The sequence below is a fragment of the Rhinoderma darwinii genome, chromosome 3 (genome assembly GCF_050947455.1).
Source record: "Rhinoderma darwinii isolate aRhiDar2 chromosome 3, aRhiDar2.hap1, whole genome shotgun sequence".
Lineage (NCBI taxonomy): Eukaryota > Metazoa > Chordata > Amphibia > Anura > Rhinodermatidae > Rhinoderma > Rhinoderma darwinii.
Genome location: NC_134689.1, coordinates 204,728,602 through 204,754,190, shown reverse-complemented (window position 1 = coordinate 204,754,190; position 25,589 = coordinate 204,728,602). Strand labels below are relative to the sequence as shown.

The following is a 25,589-nucleotide window of genomic DNA, read 5'->3' as shown; positions in this document are numbered from 1 at the left end:
TGCCATCTAATCTCAGAGTTACTAAGTGAACTATATGTATTGAAGCTGGAGAGATATTTCCCATACTTTTGGCTATGTTCTTCAGATGGCATCAGGAAGGATGGATATTCACAGCCCTGGATACAACCAATATCTCGTGGCACGATCTATTTACTCAGACCCGGCTTTTCAGGATGAAAATGAAAAGAAGGAAATTGTTAAGAAAACTATCCAGGAGAAGCTGCAAAAGAACTTCAGGTTGTTATCACAAACATTTACTGTATTTTGGATGCAGTTCCATTGAGTGAAGTGACATTTTTACATATAGTTTGGTTTTACATATAGTTTGGTTTTATATGCACTTTGGTTGTGGGTTACTGTAGCAAAATAGTATATATTTATATTACATTACTATTTTATTTATATGTACACATAATTGTTGTCATCGTTTCTTATTATTTCTTAAATTGTATCTACAACTACGACCATTGTGTTGTTTTAGGTCCAAAACTTACTGAGTTTAATAGTAACTGTATACATCCATCTTAAGTAACTGCCCCCTAGTGGTGGCTCCTGGTAGCTAGAATTTTATTCTTTAACTGTATGGCTGTGTAAATATATGTTATGCAGATATCCAGCACAGAATTTTTTTTACTAAATAAAATAAAATTATTTTTATAGTTGGAGCGACACGTGGAACTTTGCAGACTTTCTATTTACTGACATTATTTTACTATTAAACAGGCTGATCAAAGACACAGTTTGTTTTCAGGCATTATATTAATTCTGTTTTCTTATTTGGTAGTTGTACATCCAGAAGGGCTCTCCTTATTGTGAAGTCATTTCTCCCTGTCTTGGACTGGCTTCCAAAGTACAGATGGAAGGAATGGTTTGTGAATGACCTGATATCTGGAGTCAGCACAGGGCTAGTTGGCACCTTGCAAGGTAAGTCTAATGACTATTCTGTATTTGAGACACCTGTAATATGCTAAGTGACTACAGTGTTTTGGAAGATGTTCCATTGTATTGCTCAAAAGAAGAAATTAAGATCAAATATATCCATAGGAATTCTCATTAGAGCCGCACCATTAATCTGTACCCAGGACCTGAGCTGCAGTATGGCGTGCTCTTAAAGGTGCAGTCCAACAATAAAAACGAATCAGGCTACAGAGTTTTAAAGTATTACTACTGAGTAAAACCATAAATACATACAACACTGGGGCAGATTTAAGACAGATGTAAGATTTAGACAGCATAAACTTAGAACAGGCAGTCTGAAGATGCGGCAAATTTTCTGTTCCTTATACCTTATTCATTATAACTCATGGTTGGCTTACTTCTTGTTTAGTGCATTTTAGCACCCCCTTTCCTGCTACGCCATGTCAATTTTCTAGACATTTTTTAAAAGTGTCTAATGAGGCGCAAACATCTGTTCCTAAATTAGTCAAAAATTAAATCCGCCAAAATTTGGCAAATTTTTTGACACATTCTAGACGCAGACACAATACTAAATCTGTCCCAATGTTTTTGCTGATTTTCTATTTGGATTCTGTTTTAATGAATTCACCACAATAAATTATGTTTTGCGCCTGAATTTTTCTTCTCTATTGGTAGAACTATCAGGCTCAAGTATGCTGGTGCTATACTACTATACTTCTAGACAAAACGTAAAAATAATAATGAAAACTTGAAGAACCCATAGAAGTCAATGTGATCTGTTTATCCGTTAACGCTTTATAAATTGATGAAATGACACCAGTGTAAACACAGACTGTTTAATAATGATAATGGTATTGAATAGGTCCCCAAATAAAGCTGGAAAATGATGCAATATTTCATTCCAATGTAAAGTGATGTGAATCTCTTATATAGAAGATTTAGGTTCACTTAGAGATGGGATGAGCAAAAAGTGCAGTCAAGATCATTGAGTACAGCATGTAGAAAGAATAACTTTTATGGTGCCACCTTTACACAGAAAGTTGGTCTGCCCTTTGTTATAATGGGGACCCTTAGTTAGTTAGTTAGTTAGTTAGTTAGTTAGTTAGTTAGAGTGTTTGTTAACAAGTTTTAGAAGGCTGATGGTTGACAATTTTGTCAATATATGGAAAGCTACTTGAAATAAAAAGACACAAGAAAGATGAAGATTTATATTAGATCTTCTAGATTTTCTAGATCTTCTAGATTTTCATCATTTGAGGCATTTTGGTTTGGTGGTAAATAATTATGGACTGCTTAATATTTATTGTGAACAGGTCTGGCTTTCGCATTACTTGCTGCGGTCCCTGTTGGATATGGCCTCTACTCATCATTCTTCCCCATTTTGACATATTTCTTCCTGGGAACATCTAAGCACATCTCAGTGGGTAAGTTCTCATATCTAGACATTTCAAGACAAGAAAAATAGTTCAATTGCATTATCACAAACAATTATTAGTACATAGTATTGCATTTTTGTTGATCTGAATACGCTAATACAATGCATATACAGGATATTTGAATTCAGAATTTTACGTTATTGTAACAATTTCTCTTTATCCAGGGAAGTGATATGTCCTTTTCGTATTGTAGCCCTTGCTGAGTAATATAAATTGTCTAATCTTCCTGAAGAAGTAGGGGGAAGGGCAACTGCTAGAAGAATGGTCAGAAAATGGTAAACACCACATTGGTTTGACTACTGTTTCAACAGGACCTTTCCCAGTGGTCAGCTTGATGGTGGGATCTGTTGTGTTGAGTATGGCTCCTGATGAGAAGTTTACCTTGCTCAGTAATGGTACTGGACTGAACAAGACAGTGATAGACACAGTGGCCAGGGATGCGGCCAGAATTATGGTTTCGGGAACTCTCTGTTTCCTAATTGGAATCATTCAGGTAATAATTTTTTTTATTTGATTCCTCCTTCACATTGAACTGAATAGAATTTATGCTTCGATCTGCTGGTTTTGTCTATAATTAACAATAATAACTGATAAGGAATACTTGCAATGGTGCTTTCTGACATTCGGATACTTAACACTGCTTATACTTCTATTCATCTATATATTGCTGTGCTTCTTCATTTAAAAATGATATTTTTTATCTCCAGCTTCTACTAGGGGTATTTCAGATTGGCTTCATTGTCAGGTACCTGGCAGATCCTTTAGTGGGTGGGTTCACCACAGCTGCTGCTTTCCAAGTATTTGTTTCCCAAGTCAAAACAGTGCTCAACGTTCCGACAAAAAACTACAATGGCGTGCTCTCTATAATATATGTAAGTTTATCAAAATGTTAAATGTTGTATAATATAAAATGAACAACCAAATATGAAAAAGGATGTGTTGTGGGTACTATTTACAGGTACACAAGTATTTCATTACCACTATCATTACCACTATACAGAATACTACAAAACTGTCCCCCATGTAGTCTCAGGGTCACCATCAGGGCAGTACTAGTGGTACAGCCGTCAGCGGCCCGGCCACATGGCTGACAAAAAGGGGCCCGCCGGACTGGCACCACCCCCCTCGTCTCGGGCCCCTCGCAGACCTGCTGCAACTTCTCCCTCCCCTGGCAGGGTGTCAGGAGAGCGAGATTAGTATTAATAATAATAAAAAAACACTTTTCTAACATCTATTCTATATATCTCTATCTATATATCTCATATCTATCTATCTATCTATCTATCTATCTATCCATCCATCCAGTCCAAGATGAACTTTTTCCAGCTTTAATGTGACCCATAATCTGTACAATTACATTGAAAAACAAACTGAAATCATTTAGAGGGGGAAAATAAAAATAAAGAACAAAAATAATGTGGTTGAATAAATATGCACACCCAGGGTGTCAGGAGAGGGAGAACAGTATTAATAATAATAAAACATTTTTCTATCTATTCTGTATCTGTCTGTCTGTCTGTCTGTTTGTCTGTTTGTCCGTCCGTCCGTCCGTCCGTCTAGCTATCTATCTATACAATGCAAAAAATAGGCAGCACTCCGTTATTTTTAGGTGAAAAAAAGTGGGTACTTTATTGCCCCATGTGCCCACTTTTTTTCACCTAAACATAATGGAGTGCTGCCTATTTTTTGCATTGTATAGAATTGGGATCTTGGTCTGCTCCCTAGGGCCTGCACCCACACTATACCGGTGCTGCTGGATCCATTTGTTTGTCTAGCTATCTATCTAGCTATCTATCTCATATATATTGATGTATAGTATAGTTGTAGGCTGGGCTACACGACGATTTTGGCCACGACACACTTCCCATGCCCAAAAATCGCTTTGTCCAATGGCCTAAATTGCAAGTAAAATTACTGCGACCACAATCATTGTCATTACTTTCCATGTAGGCTATGGAACATAGTAATCTTTGGCCGTGCGACCTGTGTTGAGGCCAAAGTTGCTGTGTAGCCCTTCCTAAAACTATACTATATATCAAAATAAATTAGATAGAGACATAGATATATAGATAGATAGGAGTTAGTTAGTTAGATAGATACATAGATATGAGATAGATAGATAGATAGATAGATAGATAGATAGATAGATAGATAGATAGATAGATAGATAGGGTGATTTTAATCAGTTCAATGCTGGATCCTACCATCCCCAGGTATATATGTAGGCTTAGTCCCAGTTCTGGGTGTATGTGCAGCGTAGGTTCCCACCTTACAGAGGTCGCCTTGTCGTGGCAGGTGGGCTAACACTTTTTGATCAAAATGTGCACTAAGAACCTCCCTATTTGTAGGTAGATTGAGCTTTAGTGCATATCTATTTATATTTAGTGGTTTAGGTGGCATTAGTGTTGCAGGGTGCTGTCGCCATTTTTTTATATCTGCTAGATAGATAGATAGATAGATAGATAGATAGATAGATAGATAGATAGATAGATAGATAGATAGATAGGAAATCCAAAGTCCAGCAGCACAGGCAGCTTGGTGGGTGCAGGCTCTGGGGAAAAGACCCTCGTCTCGTATATACAAAGCAAAAAACAGGCAGCACTCCGTAGGTAAAGTGAAAATAATCAGGGGTACTTTATCACCCTCAGTGCAACGTTTCAGCTTCGTCCACTGGAGCCTTTCTCAAGCCACCAGATTTATTTTCATTTTTTGGAGTGCTGCCTCTTTTTGAACATAGATAGATAGATAGATAGATAGATAGATAGATAGATAGATAGATAGATAGATAGATAGATTTTGAAGTATGGAATAGTGTATTACGCTATTCCATCCTGAGTTATCACGCAAAAAAAACTTATACCGCTCCTGACAACACTATATGGACAGTAATGTCAGGAGCTTCCCACTTCTGGAGTCCCCAGGCAGGGCATCGCAATCACTCTGACCTTGTCCTTTGGCCCTGGGGAAGCTCCTGACATCACTTTCCACATATGGACATCAGGAACAGCGCTGTATTCCCTAGGCAGAGCTCTAGTAAAAGCTCCGGGGACTCTAGCCCTGGGAAAGCTACTAACTTCACTGTCCCAAAAAAATAGACTCTGATTGCATATTTGTTACAGGCTGGGTAAAGTTTAAGACACCAACTTCCCCCCATAATTTATCGGATCGACTGCTCCATAGTTATTAGACCATACCAACGAGAAAATAGAGCTTATAGTCAAAAATTATAGAAATATATAAATTTTATTACACAAAATAACACACATGCGTTGGGGTTCCCTGTGGTGGATTCTGCATGGATGTGCATAGACAATTTTCATCCCTTCAAATGGGTAAGCTTGCATTGCTATATTGCTCACCTTAACAATTGTTTGGCCCCTGTTGATCCTCCCTATATCCGGCATTTGCCTTTCAATTTTATAAGATTGTGAGGACACTATGGGCTATCAATACACAATCCATCTTATGTGATAGTGAAGTATCTATGTGGGCAGTGTTTATAGCCTGCATTCTATGCCAGTATAACGTTTAACTAGTATGTCTCCGTGCTGAACCATGTACCACAGTGTTAGTACTAGAGTCTTCATTATCATGTGTTTTTAAATGTGTGTTATTTTGTGTAATAAAATGTATATATTTCTATAATTTTTGACTATAAGCTCTAACTTCACTGTCCATTTATGGACAGTGACTTTAGGAGTTTCCCCCGGGCCAATCCCCGGGCGATGTATCCCATTGTATGCCATACAGTGGGATATGTTTTGGCTGAATTGAACATAGTCCGGGGAATTAACCAGTCATGTGCCTGACCCATGGTTTTGTTCACTGTAATTGACATCAGTACGAAAAGCATAACGTACAAACGTGAGCGCACCACTTTTCGTTGCCCAACCCTTGGTAATGGAGGGGGCCCAGACTCCTTGGCTTATGGGGCCCAAAAATTCCTGATGGGGGCCCTGTGTAGTCTTACCTGTGGGCCATATTTCTCACATTATGAAAGCTTAGGAGGGATTGTAAGAAGGAGAGGTCACGTTCATTCTTAAAGGGAATGTGTCGCTAGAAAAAAAAATATATTTTTTTAGTTAAACTGTTACTATATAAATGATTACACATTGTTCTACTTTTTTACATTTTTTCACAAGTCAGGCAATATTATAAATTAGATTCTAATTTATAACATTTCCATGTGCTGGTCACTAGAGGGAGCAATTCCCCAAATTGCAGCATTGGCATGTGGTAAAGCAACCTCATTGCTTTATGCTGCAAAATTGGAGAAGACACACTCGCTCTAGCGTCCTCAAACAATCCCCCCTCCTTTATCCTGGCTTGTGCCAGGAGAAAGGAGGGGGTTGAATGTTCAAACATCCTACACTGTGTGCCGCCATATTTTGAGCGAATGCACAGTGTAGGAGGATTAGATACAGTGGTAATCCCACAGTATAACACGAACATACACAAACATAACTTACCTGCTCCTGTCGCCGCCGCTGCCTCCGCTCCCTCCGCTCCTAGTCCTTGCTTCTGAACATATGGACGGAAGCCGCGACTGGAAGTAGTCATCTTACTGTCTGGCTGCGACTTCCGGTCCACATTAAAATGGCGCCGGATGTCGCTCTGCCGAAGACCTTCCTTTTGGACTGTGTGGGAGTCGCGCATGCGCCGTTCCCACACAGACGGCGTACGCTATAGTGAATGGAACGGCTCCCGTTCGCATTCACTATGGGGATGTATGTGCCATATTCCATCTCTGTATGTGTCGTTAATCGACACATACAGAGATTTAAAAAAAAATGGCAGCCCCCATAGAGAAGTAAAAGACAGAAAAAAGTAAAATACAAAAACACAAATAAATAAAATTTATTTTAATAACATACTAAAAGCAAAAACATATACAAAAATATTTTTTTCGTGACACCTTCCCTTTAATCATTTGCATTGAAGGTCCATATGTGGCATTGTGTAATCTAAAATGTATATGCTAAAGATGTCAGTTGCAAACATCTAAGTGCCATACCTGCAACATAATGTATAGGTGTATGTACCTTAACTCATTGTCACTAGAACATGCTGAATTACTTTACTGATATTTCTTTATTTTATTTCTATACAGACAATTATTGATATCTTTGCAAACATTGGAAAAACCAATATTGCGGATCTGATTGCTGGACTTCTGACTTTAGTTGTGTGCATTGTGGTAAAAGAATTGAATGATCGATACAAACACATCATTAAAATACCCATTCCAATAGAAATCTTGGTGGTACGTGCAAAAAAAAGTATTGGTATATAAATAATTTGGATTTGTACGCTTGATTTGCTTAATTTTTCATTTTATTTTAAATGTAGACAATTGTGGCTACAGGGATTTCATATGGAGTCAATCTAGAAAAGAAATACAATGCAGGAATCGTAAAAACCATTCCGAGCGGGTAAGTGTTAATGTGTATTCCAAAAGTTTCAGTATTTAGGTCAAAATGATATTACCTGTCTATAGAGGTGGACTATGTATCTTCCAAATTAAAGGGGTGCTACATCTACAATAAGGTGGCTTCCAAACAGATCACAAAAGTCCTCTCAATGTGCAATTTTCATCCTGTTCGCAGCTTGCGCAGGAGAGCAGAATACTTTGATCTCTTTACTACTAAGCAGACACCGCCCCTGTGTAAAGACGGAGGCAAAAAGGCTTTCACAGAATGGGGCAAATTTATTATTGTCTATGCACCTCAGTTCCCGCACTTCGCGCGCCTATTTTCTTGGCGCATATATTCTTGGCCAAATTTATAAGTTCATGCGCCAGAAAAAACATTGCTTTGCGACATGCTCACCACATGAAGTCGCATACTTAGAATATGACCGTGAATTTGTTGACTCGTTAAGTGTGCCAGATTTATCACTAGCGTGTGCTAGTTGTATGGCACTTATACTGGTCTAAAGTATACCACCCTAACATGCACCATGATGCCTCAAATCTATCGCACTGCCTGTGCATCATTTTAAAATCTGGCACTTCTTGGATAAATATTATTTATTATATTAAATAGTATATTAGCTTTCTTACTTCTTTCACTGAGAATTAAATAGTTATCATTTATTTGATTTTTTTTCTAGTTTTATACCTCCTATGACACCAGATGTGAGTCTCTTTTCAGAAATGATTGGCTCGGCGTTTTCAATCGGTATAGTGGCCTATGCTGTGGCCGTTTCCGTGGGGAAAGTGTATGCCACCAAACACAACTATTCTATCAATGGCAATCAGGTATGCATCTTCAACACACTCCACATCAGATTAATTGTATTATCCTATGCTATGACCATGTGTAGAGATCATATACAATGTCCCAATGACATCACTCAAGGCACAGCAAAATGTTCACACCTGCTGATGTTTGTAAATGTAAAGCTTTATTTAACCCATTCCTGCAATAAAACATTTTAAACCAGATCTGCTATCCCACACATCTTAGGAACCACAAAAAACGCTCTACAATGCATAGGGATGTAAGAACTGAATTTATTAATGTAGAAATATTGCCCCAATACGTGTTAAGAATATTTCTATGTTTTTACCATCATTTTATAGAATGAATATGTGCTGTATAATATTTCTTTGGGTTTCCAGGAATTTATTGCCTTTGGGATCAGCAACATTTTCAGTGGAGCATTTTCTTGCTTCTGTGCCACCACTGCCTTGTCACGTACAGCTGTCCAGGAAAGCACAGGGGGAAAGACTCAGGTTAGCTGCAGCTATGTCTCGGAGTCAATTATTTGCCTTCACAAGGACTATTTCCAATTTAAATAATAAGCATTTATCTCATATAAAACATTTTTGTGTTGCAGATCGCTGGCCTGATTTCAGCCTTCATTGTGTTAATTGCTATAGTGGCACTCGGCAGACTCCTTGAACCATTGCAAAAGGTAAGTAACTAAAGACCTTAGATTTTGCTTAATTAAAAACTGAACGTATTTGTGTTTTTACCGACCTTCTTTGTGCTATTTTGCTGTAAGAATGAGTCAGTTATTTAGCAGGTATTAACTCTTGTAAACATGTAAAAAAAACTTTAAGCATTTAAAAGGAGGAACATAGTGATCCAATGTGTAAAGATAAATGCCATCCTCCAGAGACCAGAATACTAATACTACCAGTATATTGTATATTACTATTAGAGGAAAGTGATTTTTAAAGTGACAAATGACAAGACTTCAGATTATGTATTAGTCCATGACTATGGTGACCTCCTGAATGAAATGTAACGAGCAACCAAATTTCTGTCACAGAATAGACAATTGCACACATGGAAAATAAAGCCACTTAGAAACTGCTTCCTATACAATTTCGTTACATCTCGGCTAGTATACGGTACCATTGCCGTCATCGCCGTTGAAGAGGTGATCTGCGGGGGGCAAATGCAGGGGGTTTTCCAGTTTTCCAGAAAACCCCATGTGATCAGGGCTGGATTAACATTTGAGCTTTTGGAGCTTCAGTTACAGGCCCTGCTATCCACCTGGCTGAGGAGGGTCCCCGCTGGCTTGGGAGGCCCTCACATTCAATTGGATTTAGGGCGCAGATACAATTGATAGCGCTGGCGAGTCAAGGGAACCTTCAGTTCCCTTACCCACCATTCTGTGTTTTTCTTGTGATTTTTGTTCTGCTGGTGTAGGCCTGCTCAGAAGAGACCAGGCCTGCATCGCTGGAGGACAGTGTAGGAACGGTTACAGGTGAGAGTTCTTGTTGTGGCATTGCGCACTCTGAAGGCGGGAACTGTGGCACTATCTACATATGTGGCATTATCTACAAGGTGCACAGTCGCACTATCTACACGGGTCAGTGAATGACACTATATACAGTGGGTAGTGTGTAGCACTATCCACAGGGGGCAGTGTGTGGCACTATCTACAGTAAGCACTGTGGCAATATCTACAGGTAGCTCTCTGGCACTATGTAAAAGGGGCACTGACTGTGACACTATCTAGGCTGTTTTTTTTACACTACGAATAGTGGCCAGCACATATTCAATAGCCTATACTCGTAGTGTAAAATTTAGACGGTAGCGGGAACTTTGCAAAAATAACTTGGTTTAAAAAGTATGTATTTGGAAACCCCCCCATTAAAAATCCTGAAATTGCCTCTGTCTGGGTCCCGTAAAATCGAGGGTACTTTTAATTATAGCATTTATAGTGTATGTCCCCACTGGCTGACATTCATGCGTCATCACGTAAAAGTGGAAGCTAATAATGTGACATAATATCTATAAACTGAAAAATCTCTGAAATTCAAGATAAGCATCACTTTATGGAAATGTATTCTTCTTCAAAGTCCAAAGGAAAGTCCTAGTGTTATGACAAATGTAACAAATACCTCTTTAATAGCAATTATAAAAATGAGGAAAGTTATTTTATATGAAGCTGACATCTAAAAATGTGTGTTCACTGAAATGAAAATGTAGCCTTGACATTGGGTTAACATAACAAAATTGCTTCTTAGAACAATTTTCCATTTTCTAAGGTTGTGTTTAAAAAGAATAAAGGTTTATAAATTTGTCTATACTTCTCATTACAGTCGGTGCTGGCAGCCATAGTCATAGCGAATCTAAAGGGTATGTTCTGGCAAGTGTTAGATGTGCCTCGCTTATGGAAACAGAACAAGTGGGACTCTGTAAGTATTAAGAACAATTTCATTATGTATTCAAACCCTTCGGGACCTAATTTATCATTGTGATAACATTTACATTTATGGAGTATAGTTCACAGTTACATCTCCGCAGATATTGCACGAGACAGAGGAGGGAAAAGATTGAGGGAGCATTTTGAGGAAGCGAAATGCTGTCACTTGCTATGGTTGGCATACCCCTTCATGCATAGGGCACTTAACCCCATCTCAACATTTGAGTTAGATGTATATCATGCCCGGGAAGGGGTAGTACCCAGTGGGTGTCGGCTGTATGTTACAGCTGACACTTCACTGTACTGGCCGGGATCGGCGATAATGCCGATTCTGGCTATTTAACCACTTAGATGCCACAGTCAATAGCAACAGCTGCATCTATGCCATTAGAAAGGGGGGGCCTCCATCATCCCATTGCCCCCACCTCCCATGATGCAATAGCGGCGTGCAGATGGTTGTCATGGCATCCTAGGGGCCTTATGAAGGCCCCCAGTTCTGCCATTTTTGGGCTCCTATTAAGCCTTGCAAGGGACAGAGCCTAGTAGGAGCCAGTAAAAATTATATTACTCTGCAATACATAAGTATTGTAGTGTGTTGTACCAGCGATCACTTGTTTAAGTACCCTAGGGAAATTTAAAAAGCAGTGTAAAAAACTTAAATAACGTTTTTGTAATATCCCCAAAAAATAAAAAAAGTTTACTTTTCAAAATTTTCACCTAATGTAAAAATAAAATAAAATAAAAAATATTGGTATTGCTGTGTTCATAAGACTCCAAACTATACTATTATAATGCTATTTAACCCACAGGGTGAACACTGTAAAAAAACACAAAAAAAACTACAGTATTTTTTGGTCAGAGCTCCCAAATAAAGTAATAAAGTGGTTAGAAAGTCATATGTACCCAATAAAAAGAACATCTCACCCAGCAAAAAACAATCCCTCACTCTACTCCATCGATTGATAAATAAAAAAAGTTATGTCGACACAAAACAAATAATACATCATAAAAACCTACATACATTTGATATCGACATAATCGTATTGACCCACAGACTAAAGTTAACATGTCCTTTTTACCATACAGTGAATGCTGTAAAAATGAAACCCATAAATCAATGGAGGTTTCATTTTCCCAGTACATTATATGGCACATTAAATAATGCTGTTAAAAACGACAACTCATCCTGCAAAAACATGCCATCATATGGCTATGTCGATGGAAAAATAAAAACATTATGGCTGTAGGAACGCGGGGAGGAAAAAAAACAAGGAAAAATGGCTGAAAGGGATTAAATTGTTGACCAAAGCATTGTCATGTACAAATGACGCCAAACAGAGATGAAACTCCCAAAGAACACTGTCTGAATAGTGCCCCATGTGATCCAGTGAGAGTGCCTATGCAGAAATTGAGTCAGAAAATAAATATATTTCCACTGTGCAACAGTATTTGTATTTCTGACTAAGGTCCAGTGGGTGTCATAGCTCAAATGTTTCTTGAATAAAGCAACCTAGTGCACTATTCTGTATGACATGATAACGTAGACATAGACACAGTTATAAAGACAAGAATTTAAAAGAAAGTCTTCTTGTTTAGGTAATCTGGGTGTTCACATGTGTTGCTTCCATCCTATTGGGACTGGATCTGGGATTGTTGGCTGGCTTAGTATTTGGATTACTAACCGTTGTTCTACGAGTTCAGTTGTAAGTACTTATTTATTTTATTATTTAACAAGATACTAGTATGCTTAATAGAATATATGTGACTAGCAAAAAGCAATGGATGGTGTAGATACAGTCTGTTCCCAGTCTTGTGTAAACTTACTTTCTTTTAATTTTACTGTTGGCTGAATTTTGGGACAAAAGTCAAAACTTGACCTTGTATTATAAATTGGATCTCTAATCTGGTGCCACATTAAACACCAAATAAGCGAATGGCATTATCAGCAATTCCAAATTTACTGCAATTGTTTCAACAGCATTGGGAGGACATCACTACTTCTCCACATACTCCAGCTCATAAAGGGAGCAATTCTGATATAAACATATATTAGTAAATAAAGCAAAATAGGATATTATAGATAGTTCCAATGTAGTTCCTCAGACTGACTTCATAAACTGTTTTTCTACTTTGTTAAAAGTGTTGTCTCTACTGTACACTACGTCACTTTTATTAACAGCACCCAGTCTTTACTATACTATATTATACTATACTATACTATACACATTTACCTTCAATACGTTTTTGTTCTAGCCCCTCATGTGGTGCACTTGGAAACATCCCTGGAACAGAAATCTACAAGGAAGTTAAGAAATACAAAACTGTAAGTAAAGATTAACGTTGGTATTTTACATACTTGTAAAAACTTTTTCCTGCAGAGCTAATATAAAGTAATACGTATGCTACAAAGGGACATAAAAATCATTGTGGGGCCAAACATATTATAGATATTTTATATATGATACTAAAACATATTATGGCATATAACAGGGGTGGCTGGCTATCTCTCTTATGGGAGCTACACTCACAGAACAATAGAAGCTTATATGCCAATCTGCAGCTACTAGCTCTATGTAGGTATCTCTATGTAGGTATTTCTTCCTGTGCCAGTCTCTGCAGTCAGAGTTCAATGCTGGAAAAGACAATCCCAGCAGAAAGCATCAGTGCCAGGATCCCGGGACTATCTCACTGAATTCTTGAACATTTTTTTAGCATATGGTAGTCAGGTATAACATGAAAGGCCCCATCATTGCACATAACTAGTAAAGACAGATCTCCCACCTTCACTATAGTAACCTCTAATATAACTAGTAATTTTTTTGGGAACTCGTTTTAAAAGGCTTGGGTTTATTTTTTACTACATTTTCACGCATACCTAAAAAACAATTGTTTATATTTTTTACAGGTTGTAGAACCAGAAGGAGTTAAAATTGTTCGGTTTACTAGTGCTATTTTCTATGGCAATATTGATGGATTGAAAAGTGGCATCAAATCAATAGTGAGTGTGTTTCCATTTGTATTCATCTCTTCGTATGATTTCAATAATACTGCTAATAGTCTTCTGACAGTGAGTAAATGTATTGTGTCTGATTCTTCATAGACTGGGTTTGATGCTGTCAAAGTTTTTAATAAGAGGACCAAAGCATTGAGGAAAATACATAAACTGATAAAGAAAGGACAACTAAAAGCAACAAAGGTAATTGTTTGTCCCTACATATCTTATATCATTTCTAAAGAAGTTTTGTCACCTACATCGGTCAGCCATTAGATTAAAACCACGGACAGGAGTAGTGAAGAACATTGATTATCTCAATACAATGCATCTGTCAAGGGGTGGGATATATTAGGCAGCGTGTAAACAGTCAGTTCTTGAAGTTGATGTGTTGGAAGCAGAAAAAATGGGCAAAAGGAAGGATTATCTGACAAGGGCCAAATTGTGATGACAGGTTCAGAGCATTTACAAAATGGCAGGTCTTGTGGGATGTTCTCGGCATACAGTGGTTAGTACCTAGCAAAAGGGTTTCAAGGAAGGAGAACTGGTGAACCAGCGACAGGATCATTGGCACCTAAGGCTCATTGATCTGGTCCGTTCCCACAGGAAACTGTTGTACAAATTGCTGAACAGGTTAATGCTGGCTATGATAGAAAGGTGTCAGAACATCGCAGCTTGCTGTGTATGGGGCTGCATAGCCGCAGACCTGTCAGAGATTGCCCATCCTGACCCATATCTACTGTGCAATGGGCACGTGAGCATCAGAACTGGAACATGGAGCGATTGAAGAAGGCTAGGTCTAATGAATCATGTTTTCTTTTACATCATGAGGATGGCCAGGTGCCTGTGCATTGCTTACCTTGGGCATTGATGTTGCCTGGATGCACTATGGGAAGAAGGCAATCTAGCGTTGTTTTTTCATGCGGTTGCTATTTTGACGAAAAACACATCAAATCGCAGTACTACGGATTTTAGATGTGGTTTTCACTGCACCTCAGCCGCACCATCTGAATAGACCCTTGCTATGGAGTCACTTTAATATGAAAGACTTATGCCTCTTGCACATGACCCTTGTGCCACTTGGGCCATTTTTTACGGCATCCGTATGACACCCGATAGTCTTCACGGACCCATTCACTTTAGCGGGTGAATCGGGTCTGTGAAAATTGGTCCGAGTCTCCGATCCGAGGAAAGATAGAACATGTCCTATCTTTCCTCGGATCACTGACAGGACTCGGATATCACACATGGTCATGAGCATGAGGCATTATAGCACAGCTCTGCTTCCCTCTATTTGTATTGTTGCTGACTGACTTGTAAGCACAACGTTGCTATTAATTTTGTTTCTAACATAGTAAGTTCCACACTAGCACATCATTGCCTCGATTTTTGTGTTATTGACAATATTATACACATGCATATAACGTAAAGAGGACCTGTCAGTCTAAAGAAGACATATCAGGAGAGTTGACAGGTCCTCTTTAAGCTATTTTGTATTCCAAATACTTTAGATGTAGATAAAAGTGCCATTATTTGTTATATATTTATTTCATGTCTATATCATTATAAAACCTAGGAACAGTGGGACTGCTTTAGCTCTATAATGATTATTTTCTTTTTTAGAATGGTATCATCAGCGATGTGGGTACAGATAATGAAGGGTTTGATCCAGATGATGATATTGAAGACCTAGAAAGAGAAGAAAGCCCAGAAGTGAAAGAAGTGGAGGTTCAAGTGGACTGGAATTCAGAGTTGCCAGTTAAAGTGTCTGTTCCCAAAGTCACGATTGACAGCCTTATTTTTGACTTTGGACAAATATCTTTCCTAGATGTGGTTGCTGTAAGGTCATTTAAAGTGGTAAGCAAAATTCTAATTTCCTGAGAAACACAATTTCTAATGAGCAATGAATACCATATTCATCTTAGTGATATATTCACAACATTCACAACCTATTTTACATAGACTCTGCCCCACTTACTTTAAAGCCTATGTAAACCTTTGAAAACTATTTGTATTTTTTATAAAAATGTCTATCAGTGTGAATGTTGCAACTTTTTTTAATAAAAAATTAGTTTGACTTTTTGAGATATAGCTGCTTTGTATTCTGTATAGATTGCAGCTGTATCATTCGCTAAGACCTGAATCTGTCAGGTCCGCGGGATTGAAGGATAGAGAATGCAGACAGAACATGTACTTTATATTATAAATTCATATGCAATTAATATAAATTTTGGAAGATATCTGTGACATATATATACTAGAAAAAGTACCTGGCGCTGCCCGGGTATAACGTGTCGGTCTGTTTGTTTGTGTGTTCATTAGATTTGTTCCAAGGGTGCCCAGGAGGCTAATCCATGCCCTCGTGTTGTCTTGGTTTACGGGGAAATCGCTAGTAGCCCTATATACCCCAGCAGTTACACACTGTTTATTTCAATTTTAACTTCCTAAATACCGAACAGCTAAACTGGTAGGAAATGGAGTCATAAGACTGTGACAGAGCCTGTTGATTAACAACATTGGCTGTTTTATTACCAGTTGGCCATAGACTATGGTTGGATCATAATTGAAAACAGCATCATGCATGAAAGCCCACTCATTAGCACGCTGAACATGATGTGCTCTATCAGCTTGCTGACTGGCCTGGGTTCGGCAGGAGTCTCTGCGCTTCTGAGAGCCACCTGTCTGATTTGTTGTTGAGAGAGACAGAGTTTGCTGAGGAGTTTCAGCAGCTCAAGCAGCAGTATGCCACATTTGATCAGCTTGTAGTTGGGCAAGAGGAGTCTCTGCAGCTAGTAATGCAGCTTTCCTCCTGGCCATCAGTAATCTGAGTGGTTGCTATGGCTAACCGCTCCCCTGTACCTTCCCATCTAGGATTATCTTGTAAAGTGCACTTCCTACTACTGCCAGATAAAAACAACTTTGCTATAAAAGTACAGAGAACAACGGCAAGGTTGGGACATTTACGAAAACCTTCCCGGATACCCGATGTACCTATGTACCAAATTTGGAGTCAAATGGTTCAGGCGTTTGGATGCCTATAGAGGTCAGACAGACATTCACTTTTATAATATAGAATAGCAGAGTTACCCGCCTTCACACTGGTCTATTTGTCTGTTGTTTGTGTGTGTGGTTAAAAACTTAATTTCCTACTGATAGGAAGCCAACATATCCAATAAAGTCCAAGTGCAGGGTTCCTTTTTGGAGGCATGACTGGTCTGAAAGGGGTTAAATTTATGAGAATGCTTAAATCCACGGGCTTGGTTCTGTTGAGAGATTTCAGCAGCTTGGGCAGCAGCCATGCGCTTTGTCACAGGAGTCTTTAGTCTAAGTGCAGGGTTCCTTTTTGGAGGCATGACTGGTATAAAAGGGTTTCAAATTATGAGAATGCTCAAATCCAGTAACACATCGAGTAAAGAAAAATGGCTTGGTTGCTATGGAAACCTGGTCTAAAACTGTGTATGTGAGTGAGGCTAAGAATGAAGGACCTGCAAGCTTCTAGTGGCTAATACTTGTGATATGGAGGAAGGTCCTTGGTGTGGAAGCCAGTGGTGTCATATGTTCTTTTGTGAATATGTCGAGAACGGTAGGTCCTAGATAGCTGAAACCCTTTCTAAAACCTTTAGAAGCACGTGATTTACTTATGTGCCCAATTTGGTGCAGATTGGTCCAGTCGTTTGGCCGTGCATAAAGAACATGCAACAGAAATAAATTTATATATATATATATATATATATATATATATATATATATATATATATATATATATATATATATATTATATACACATATATATATATAGAGAGAGATAGAGATATATACACATAAATTACTATACAAGAGGAAAAGAGGGAAAGATGGGGAGGAGGGGGAAGGAAAAAAGGCTCTGTACGGGGTGATACACAAGCGTCCAACGTTGCTTAACCCCTTAACGACCAGCCTATTTTAAACCTTAATGACCAAGCCATTTTTTTAGTTTTTCCATCGTCGCATTCCAAGAGCTATAACCTTTTTATTTTTGCGTCAACATATCTGTATAAGGTCTTGTTTTTTGCGGGACAAGTTGTATTTTTTAATAGCACCATTTTGGGGGACATATTATTTATTGATTAACTTTTATTAACTTTTATTTGGGGGGAAATAGAAAAAAACCTGAAATTTCGCCACTCTTTTTCGCATCTTAAATCTATGCCGTTTACCGTGTGATATAAATAACACAATAACTTTATTCAGCGGGTTGTTACGATTGCAACGATACCAAATTTGTATAGTTTTTGTATGTTTTACTACTTTTACACAGTAAAAACACTTTTTTTTCAAAATTATTTGTTTTTGTGTCTCCATATTTGAAGAGCTGTAACGTTTTTATTTTTTTGCCGATGCTGTTGTATGAGGGCTTTTTTTTTGCGGGAACACTTGTAGTTTTTATTGGTACCATTTTGGAGTAGATGCGACTTTTTGATCACTTTTTATCAAATTTTTTTAAAGTCAGGATTCACAGAAAACAGCAATTTTTCCATAGTTTTTTATTACATTTTTTACGGCGTTCACCGTGCGGGTTAAATAATGTAATAGATTTATAGTCGGGGTCGTTACGGACGCGGCGATACCAAATATGTGTAACTTTTTAACTTTATTTTGTTTTTTTAATAGTAAAGCATTTTGTAAGGGGAAAAGCTGGGTTTTTCATTTTTTTTCAAATTTTTTTAAATTAACTTTATTAAAAAAATTTTTCACTTTTTTACTAGTCCCACTAGGGGACTATAATATGCGATTCTGCAATCGCATTTATAATACACTGCAATACTTCTGTATTGCAGTGTATTACTGCCTGTCCGTTTAACACGGACAGGCATCTGCTAGGTCATGCCTGCGGCATGATCTAGCAGGCATTCACTCCAGGCAGACCTGGGGGCCTTTATTAGATCCCCGGCTGCCATTGGAGACACAGACTCTCGGCGATCGTATCGCCGGGTGTTGGTGGGAGAGAGAGGGAGCTCCCTCCCTCTCTCCAAAACCACTCAGATGCGGTGCACGCTATTGTGCACCGCATCTGAGGGGTTAAACTGGTGAGATCGATACTAAGATCGATCTCACCCGGCAGAGCAGGGATGCTCCCAGCCCTCAGCTGCCTCTGGCAGCTGAGAGCAGGGAGATTTGACAGCTCCCTGCTCTGTTTACTTATTCCGATGCCGCGACGTAAAAAGTCTATGGCATCGGAATAAGGCCCGTTAGTGACCGACGTAGAAACACGATGGGCCGGTCACTAATGGGTTAAACTCTGCGCCCCTTACACATTGACGGTGTGTTATGTTTAAAGGCTGTGTAAACCTTTGAAAGGCAATTTTTTAATAAAAATGTTTATCAGTGCGTTTTCTGTAACTTTGTAAATACTTTTTTATGAAAAATTATTTTTACTTTTTTTAGGTACAGCTGCTCTGTATTCTCTATACAGAGCAAATGTATCGAACACTATTCACTGAATCCATCAGTCCCCACGCAGGATCCACCTGTAAACTATCACATCTGAGTTCATAACTTAGATGTAAGAGTATGTGCACACACACTAATTACGTCCGTAATTGACGGACGTATTTCGGCCGCAAGTCCCGGACCGAACTCAGTGCAGGGAGCCGGGCTCCTAGCATCATACATATGTACGATGCTAGGAGCCCCTGCCTCTCCGTGGAACTACTGTCCCGTACTGAAAACATGATTACAGTACGGGACAATTGTCCTGCAGAGAGGCAGGGACTCCTAGCATCGTATATAACTATGATGCTAGGAGCCCGGCTCCCTGCACTATGTTCGGTCCGGTACTTGCGGCCGAAATACGTCCGTAAATTACGGACGTAATTAGTGTGTGTGCACATACCCTTATAGATAACTGGTAGATCCTGACCGCCGACACTGGTCCATGTGACCGACGGATTCAGTGAATAGTGCTAGATAATACTGATCTGTATATAAAATACAGTGCAGCTGTATCTAAAAAAGTAAAAGGAATTTTTAACCCCTTAACAACATGTCACGGACTGAGCTTGCTCCATAATCAGCGGGTGACGGCTGTGTTATACAAAAAAAAAAAAGTTAGATACATTTTTAGGACTGTAAAAAAAAAGCCTTTTCCCATTTTTCCCCAAGCACAATGTAAAAAATAAAATAATTTTGTCCCGCAACAAAATAAGCCCTCACAGCGCTCGATCGATAAAAAAAAATATAAAAAAATTTTTGCCTCTTAGAATGTGGTGAAGCAGAATAAATTATTTTTTAACAAATAATTTTTTTCCTATTTTCTGTTGTCTAAAACCTGGGTGCGTCTTATGGTCAGGTGCGTCTTATAATCCGAAAAATATGGTATATAAAACATGTAAAATTGCTGTTTTTCGTCGTAATAATATCAACCTGTAGTATAAGGTGAATATGTCGTTTTTACCGCCTGATGGACGCCGTAAAAACAAAACCCCCAAATAAATTGCGTAATCGCAGTTTTTTGCCCATTTCACCCCACAAATAATTTTTTTTCAGCTTCCCAGTACATTATGTGGTGCAACACATTCTGCACTGAAAAACTACAACTTGTCCATACAAAAAAAAAAAAACCCTCATATGGCTATGTCGAGGAAGAAATTTATGGCTTTTGGAATGCGGGGAGGAAAAAATGAAAATTAAAAGACTGAAATTGGCCATGTTCTGAAGGGGTTAATAAAAAGTATTTACAAAGTTACACAAAACAAACTGACTAACCGTTTTATTACATACATTTTTGGGCGTTTCAAAGGTTTACATAGCCTTTAAAGAGAACCTTTCACCTCCCCATACATGTGCAGCTGAGTGCAGCATGTAAAGGGAAGGGCTGAACAAACCCTGGGGCACTTTACATTTTTTTCTACCTTCCTCCGTTATTTAGATATCGGTGCCGTTATATTTGGCGCCCGATATTTAAATAACCCCCTGAACAGTCAACAGGGCATGTACTGGCAAGGGGGCGTGTTACTTTGGCTGTGAAACTGTCCAATCAGATGTGGACAGTGCCACAGCAAGAGCGAGCAGAGAAAGTGTACGCTCTCTCTCTTCAGCTTTGAAGATCAGTCTTTTCACCCGAACTGGCAAGGGGGCGTGTCACTGCTACGGACAGTGTAAGAGCTGGGGAGAGGAGCTCTCATCTCTTCAGTACTTGCGAGAGATCAGTCTTGTATTGTCTGCCGAACTGGCAAAGGGGGCGTGTCACTGCTACGGACAGTGTAAGAGCTGGGGAGAGGAGCTCTCATCTCTTCAGTACTTGCGAGAGATCAGTCTTGTATTGTCTGCCGAACTGGCAAGGGGGCGTGTCACTGCTACGGACAGTGCAAGCGCTCCCCAGTTCTTCCATGCCCCGTTGACTGTTCAGGGGGTTATTTAAATATCGGGCGCCAAATATAACGGCATAATAACTATGTGCTGATTACATGAATGGAGAGAAGTGCAGGACACTGATTGGTCACTGATTGGTCAGCGTCATACACTTCTCTACAACGCCCACTTGGTCAAAAGTAAAAACACGCACAGTCATTAGCATAAAGCTAAAATAGGTCATAACTTGGTGAAAATAGATAGTTTTTCTAAATAAAAAAAAAACACTGCTGTCCCCTACATTACAGCGCTGATCCCATTATGTAGCAGATAGGGCACTTATAATGTGGTGACAGAGCCTCTTTAAACCAAACCTGTCATCAATGCTGATTTCAGTGGTCTATCACTTATGTGAAAATGTCATGTGATTTTGGAGAACTTACAGCTGAAACGTTGCAGCGCTCGCATCGCGTTGTGAGGACTCCATCCTACTAGTGCTCGTATCACGCTGCAACGCTTTAACTGTAAATTCTCCAAAATGACATAACATTTCCATAAAAGTGATAGACCATGGAAATCAACGTGTCTGTCACTACTTTATGCTGACCTCAGAGAGGGTAGCATAAAGTCACTGAAAGGTTCACTTTAAGGGGTTGAATTATCCTCTCACTACTACGTGAATATTATTTATGTATTTATTTCCTATTGCTTATCAAGTCGACATTTCCTACAGTGCTGTACATAGAGGGTATTCACTCACATTAGCCATATAAATACATTTTATCTTTGCGTGAAGATGTCTTTTCTCTCTCAACTCCTATTCACGTCACCAGACTAACTCAACATTGATATAATAGCATGTTCATTTCTGTATTTAACACCGGTTGCTAAGCACCTTCTTGATTTTTCAGATATATAAAGAATTCAAGAGGATTGATGTAGATGTGTACATTGCAGCATGTGATGGTAAATAAATATTTTACTGTATTATATTTTCTTTTATGACATTTGTTACAATCCCATTAACCTAAAAATATTGGTATAAAATTAGTATATGTATTTTTTCTTCTTTTTTTTATAGATAACGTGTATAAAAAATTTGAAGAGTGTCTCTTTTTCGATGACCAAATCAAGCCAGACATCTTCTTTTTGACTATTCATGATGCAGTGTTACATATAGAGGAAAAGAGAAAGTTCAATGAAGGACATGATCCACTAATGGACAAGGTAAAGAAAACGTGGACTATTTATTTTATTTCTAGATATTAATAGTTTTCTGGATTAGGCTTTGTGAAATGCACAGAATGGTGAAGAATGGTGAATAAGCTGCATCAGATGCATGTTATGATCCTCAACATTAACGTCTAAGCTAGTCATATTTAGTTTGTTGGTGGATATAATAATGCTTATTAACAGTTTACTTATATATATATTTTTTCAACTTTTAACATGTCACAGATATTTAATGGCACTACAGTCCCCTTTAAAGGGGTTGTCCTAACTGTACTCCTTTCAGTAGGCAGCCACACCAGTGATCAGTTGATTGCTATGGGTGGGGCTGTTGAACCCCCTGGCAATCAGTTGTTATTGTTCAGGTAAGCTACAGGCTGTCACACATTTCCCTAATGGAGTATTACATGAAGCCCTTTCAAATGAATTAGCAAGCATGTAATACATGATCAAGACAAGTCAACCAGAGTGTGTGCTGCTCTTGCGCTGGCTAATAGAGAGGGGTTTCCTTCTATAATGGCTATATGCTCTAATAGGGCATATGGATATGGTTGTCCATATGGGAAAACCCCTTTACAATGCATGGGAGCTCTGGTGCCTCTTGACTCAAGCAATACTCCATATCCAATATAGGGAAGAAAAAGCAAGGACCTCCACTGACATGTCTCCACTACATTACTAAAGTCTTAGGGCCTGCTCACATCAGCGTCGTTTCCGTTTTAGGTTTCCGTTCATCTATTCTGTCAGAGGAACAGATAAACAGAAAGCTGAATGGAAACTTTACTTTATGTTTGCATTACCATTGATTTCAATGGTAATGCCCCATGCACACGACCATAAAAATCGTCCATAATTGCGGATCGCAAATAAATGGGAAGGTGTCCGGTCCGTAGAAGTGTACCACAAACGATAGGACATGTCCTATCGTTTGCTTTTTACGGTCCATGCTCCCATACTTTATATGGGAGAAAGGGCCAAAAATGTGGGCGGCTGTCCGCGGCCCATGATTATGGGCAGGGCCATGTGAATGGGGCCTCATGCTTCTGTTTCAGTTGGTTTCCGTTCTCTAAAGTTTACGTTTTTTTAAACGGAATCAATATACTCAAACTTCAGTTTGGCTTTCCGTTCATCTGTTCCTCTGACGGAATAAATGAACGGAAACCCCGAACGGATCACGACGCTAATGTGAACAGGCCCTTATTCACATCATCTCTAATGAAATAACCAAATATTATTGAGTTCCTTACAATATGTTTCCTTTTCTTTTTGTGGGAAAGCAAAGCCCAAAATATTAAGGGTGTGTTCACATCAGTGTTAGTTTGCGCTGAGGGGTTCCTTCTGAGGTTTCCATCAGGTTTACCCCTCAGCGGAAAGCCAAACGGAAATCTTAGCTTCCGTTTCCCTCACCATTGAACTCAATGGTGACGGAAATCTAGCTAATGGTTTCCGTCTGTCTCCGTTGTAACAGGGTTTCCGTTGTTTTGGACGGAATCAATGGCACAGTCAACTGCACTATTGATTCCGTCAAAACGACGGAACCCTGTCACAACGGTGACAGACGGAAACCATTAGCTAGGTTTCCATCACCATTGAGTTCAATGGTGAGGAAATGGAAGCGGAGGTTTCCGTTTGACTTTCCGCTGAGGGGTAAACCCGATGGAAACCTCCGACGGAAACCCTCAGCGGAAACAAACGCTGATGTGAACAGGCCCTTACATAAAATATATAATCTGAACCAAAATTCTGTTTTTCTTAAGATCTCACTAATGCAAGAATCAAAAGAACCACTGGATTTCACAGATATTGAGCCAAGTTATCAGGATTTGGATGCTCAGGAGGAGGTAAGAAAACATTTAACATACAAATACATGCAACTATGCCTTGCATGCGTGGGTAAGTGGTCCATTAATAAAGTGTCCAAGAAAGTATATACAAGATTAACCGTAGTATCGTTGATATGATATAATGTGATGTAATTATAATAGTGTAAACACTATTTTTTGTTCAATATTGTGCACTTCCAATGCTAAGCAGAGTAACTGTAAGTTACAAATGCTCCACATATAGGGTAAGGGTCCCTTACCCTATATGTGGAGCATCTGTAACTTAAGGGTACTGTTTGAAATATTAACTCCTACATGACTGGCAGCCCAGTTATTTGCATAGATAAATCAAGCACACGGTTTAAAATTGACATTAGTTTCTTGTAATGTGTTTGCATTAAAACAGACTAATAATTGACTTGTATTATTCCACAGGCTCTCAGAAGACTTGCCTCATGAACAATGCTACTGGAATCTTTACATTGGGATGTGCAGCATTTGCTTGCCCTTATATTCTTAAACAATTTCTTTCTTCATGTCTTCAGAACTTTTCAGTTTATGGCTAGCCCACATATACAACATTTACAATCTCAGTTTGTGATCTGCAGTTTGTGATAATCGGAATTGTATACTGTTTGTCGATTTAGTCATCTAGCAAATGAGAGTGTAGGAGAGAGAATTTGTTTTCATATCATTCATATACATGGTCAGTAAGACAGAATGCACATCATTACCATCTTTCTTATGGACACAATTTTAGCACTTTAACACCAATGGGCCAGGAAGTTTTAATAATAGTATCTAAGTCACTACTATAGCAGTCTCTATTATAGTGGTCACCAACCTGTGGCTCTCCAGCTGTTGTAAAACTACCACACCTGCAGTTGAAGTTGTCAGGGCATTATGAGAGTTGTAGTCTAACAACAGCTGGAGAGCCACAGGTTGGAGACCACTGTGCTATGGTAACTAGTAAGGAACATGTAGTAGTAAATATTCTTTGATAAGTAATTTCACTTTAATTCCAGAAATGTAGATGCAGAAATAATGGTTTAATGTAGGTGCTATACCAGATATTTTTAAATATGTACTTTAATTATTGGGGAAGATATGCTGATTGCCATCTTAAATCTTAAGGAGCCAGTGGCCATATAGGATTTCTGTAAAAACGTCACCTCCATAATGTTCAGACCACTGAGA

The 25,589-nt window shown here is 38.8% G+C and overlaps 1 protein-coding gene across 1 annotated transcript; it reads left to right on the top strand.

Annotated features, from left to right (window-relative positions):
• The first annotated feature begins 85 nt into the window (after nucleotides 1–85).
• SLC26A4 (solute carrier family 26 member 4) lies at nucleotides 86–24,931 on the top strand. Its single transcript, XM_075855069.1, has 20 exons — nucleotides 86–237; nucleotides 785–924; nucleotides 2,232–2,342; nucleotides 2,666–2,847; nucleotides 3,062–3,226; nucleotides 7,465–7,617; nucleotides 7,704–7,786; nucleotides 8,466–8,613; nucleotides 8,977–9,090; nucleotides 9,195–9,272; nucleotides 10,915–11,010; nucleotides 12,615–12,721; nucleotides 13,272–13,341; nucleotides 13,924–14,016; nucleotides 14,119–14,214; nucleotides 15,634–15,867; nucleotides 22,251–22,305; nucleotides 22,421–22,566; nucleotides 24,327–24,410; nucleotides 24,828–24,931. The coding sequence occupies exons 1-20, from the start codon at nucleotides 86–88 to the stop codon at nucleotides 24,849–24,851; spliced, it is 2,331 nt and encodes a 776-aa protein (XP_075711184.1). The 3' UTR covers nucleotides 24,852–24,931.
• Nucleotides 24,932–25,589: the final 658 nt, after the last annotated feature.

Excerpts from the sequence above, each read along its gene's own strand:
- SLC26A4 (XM_075855069.1), top strand. The coding sequence starts at position 86 with ATGGCATCAGGAAGGATGGATATTCACAGCCCTGGATACAACCAATAT. Across the intron at positions 9,273-10,914 it reads TCCTTGAACCATTGCAAAAG|TCGGTGCTGGCAGCCATAGT; the intron begins GTAAGTAACTAA and ends TTCTCATTACAG. Across the intron at positions 11,011-12,614 it reads AACAGAACAAGTGGGACTCT|GTAATCTGGGTGTTCACATG; the intron begins GTAAGTATTAAG and ends CTTCTTGTTTAG.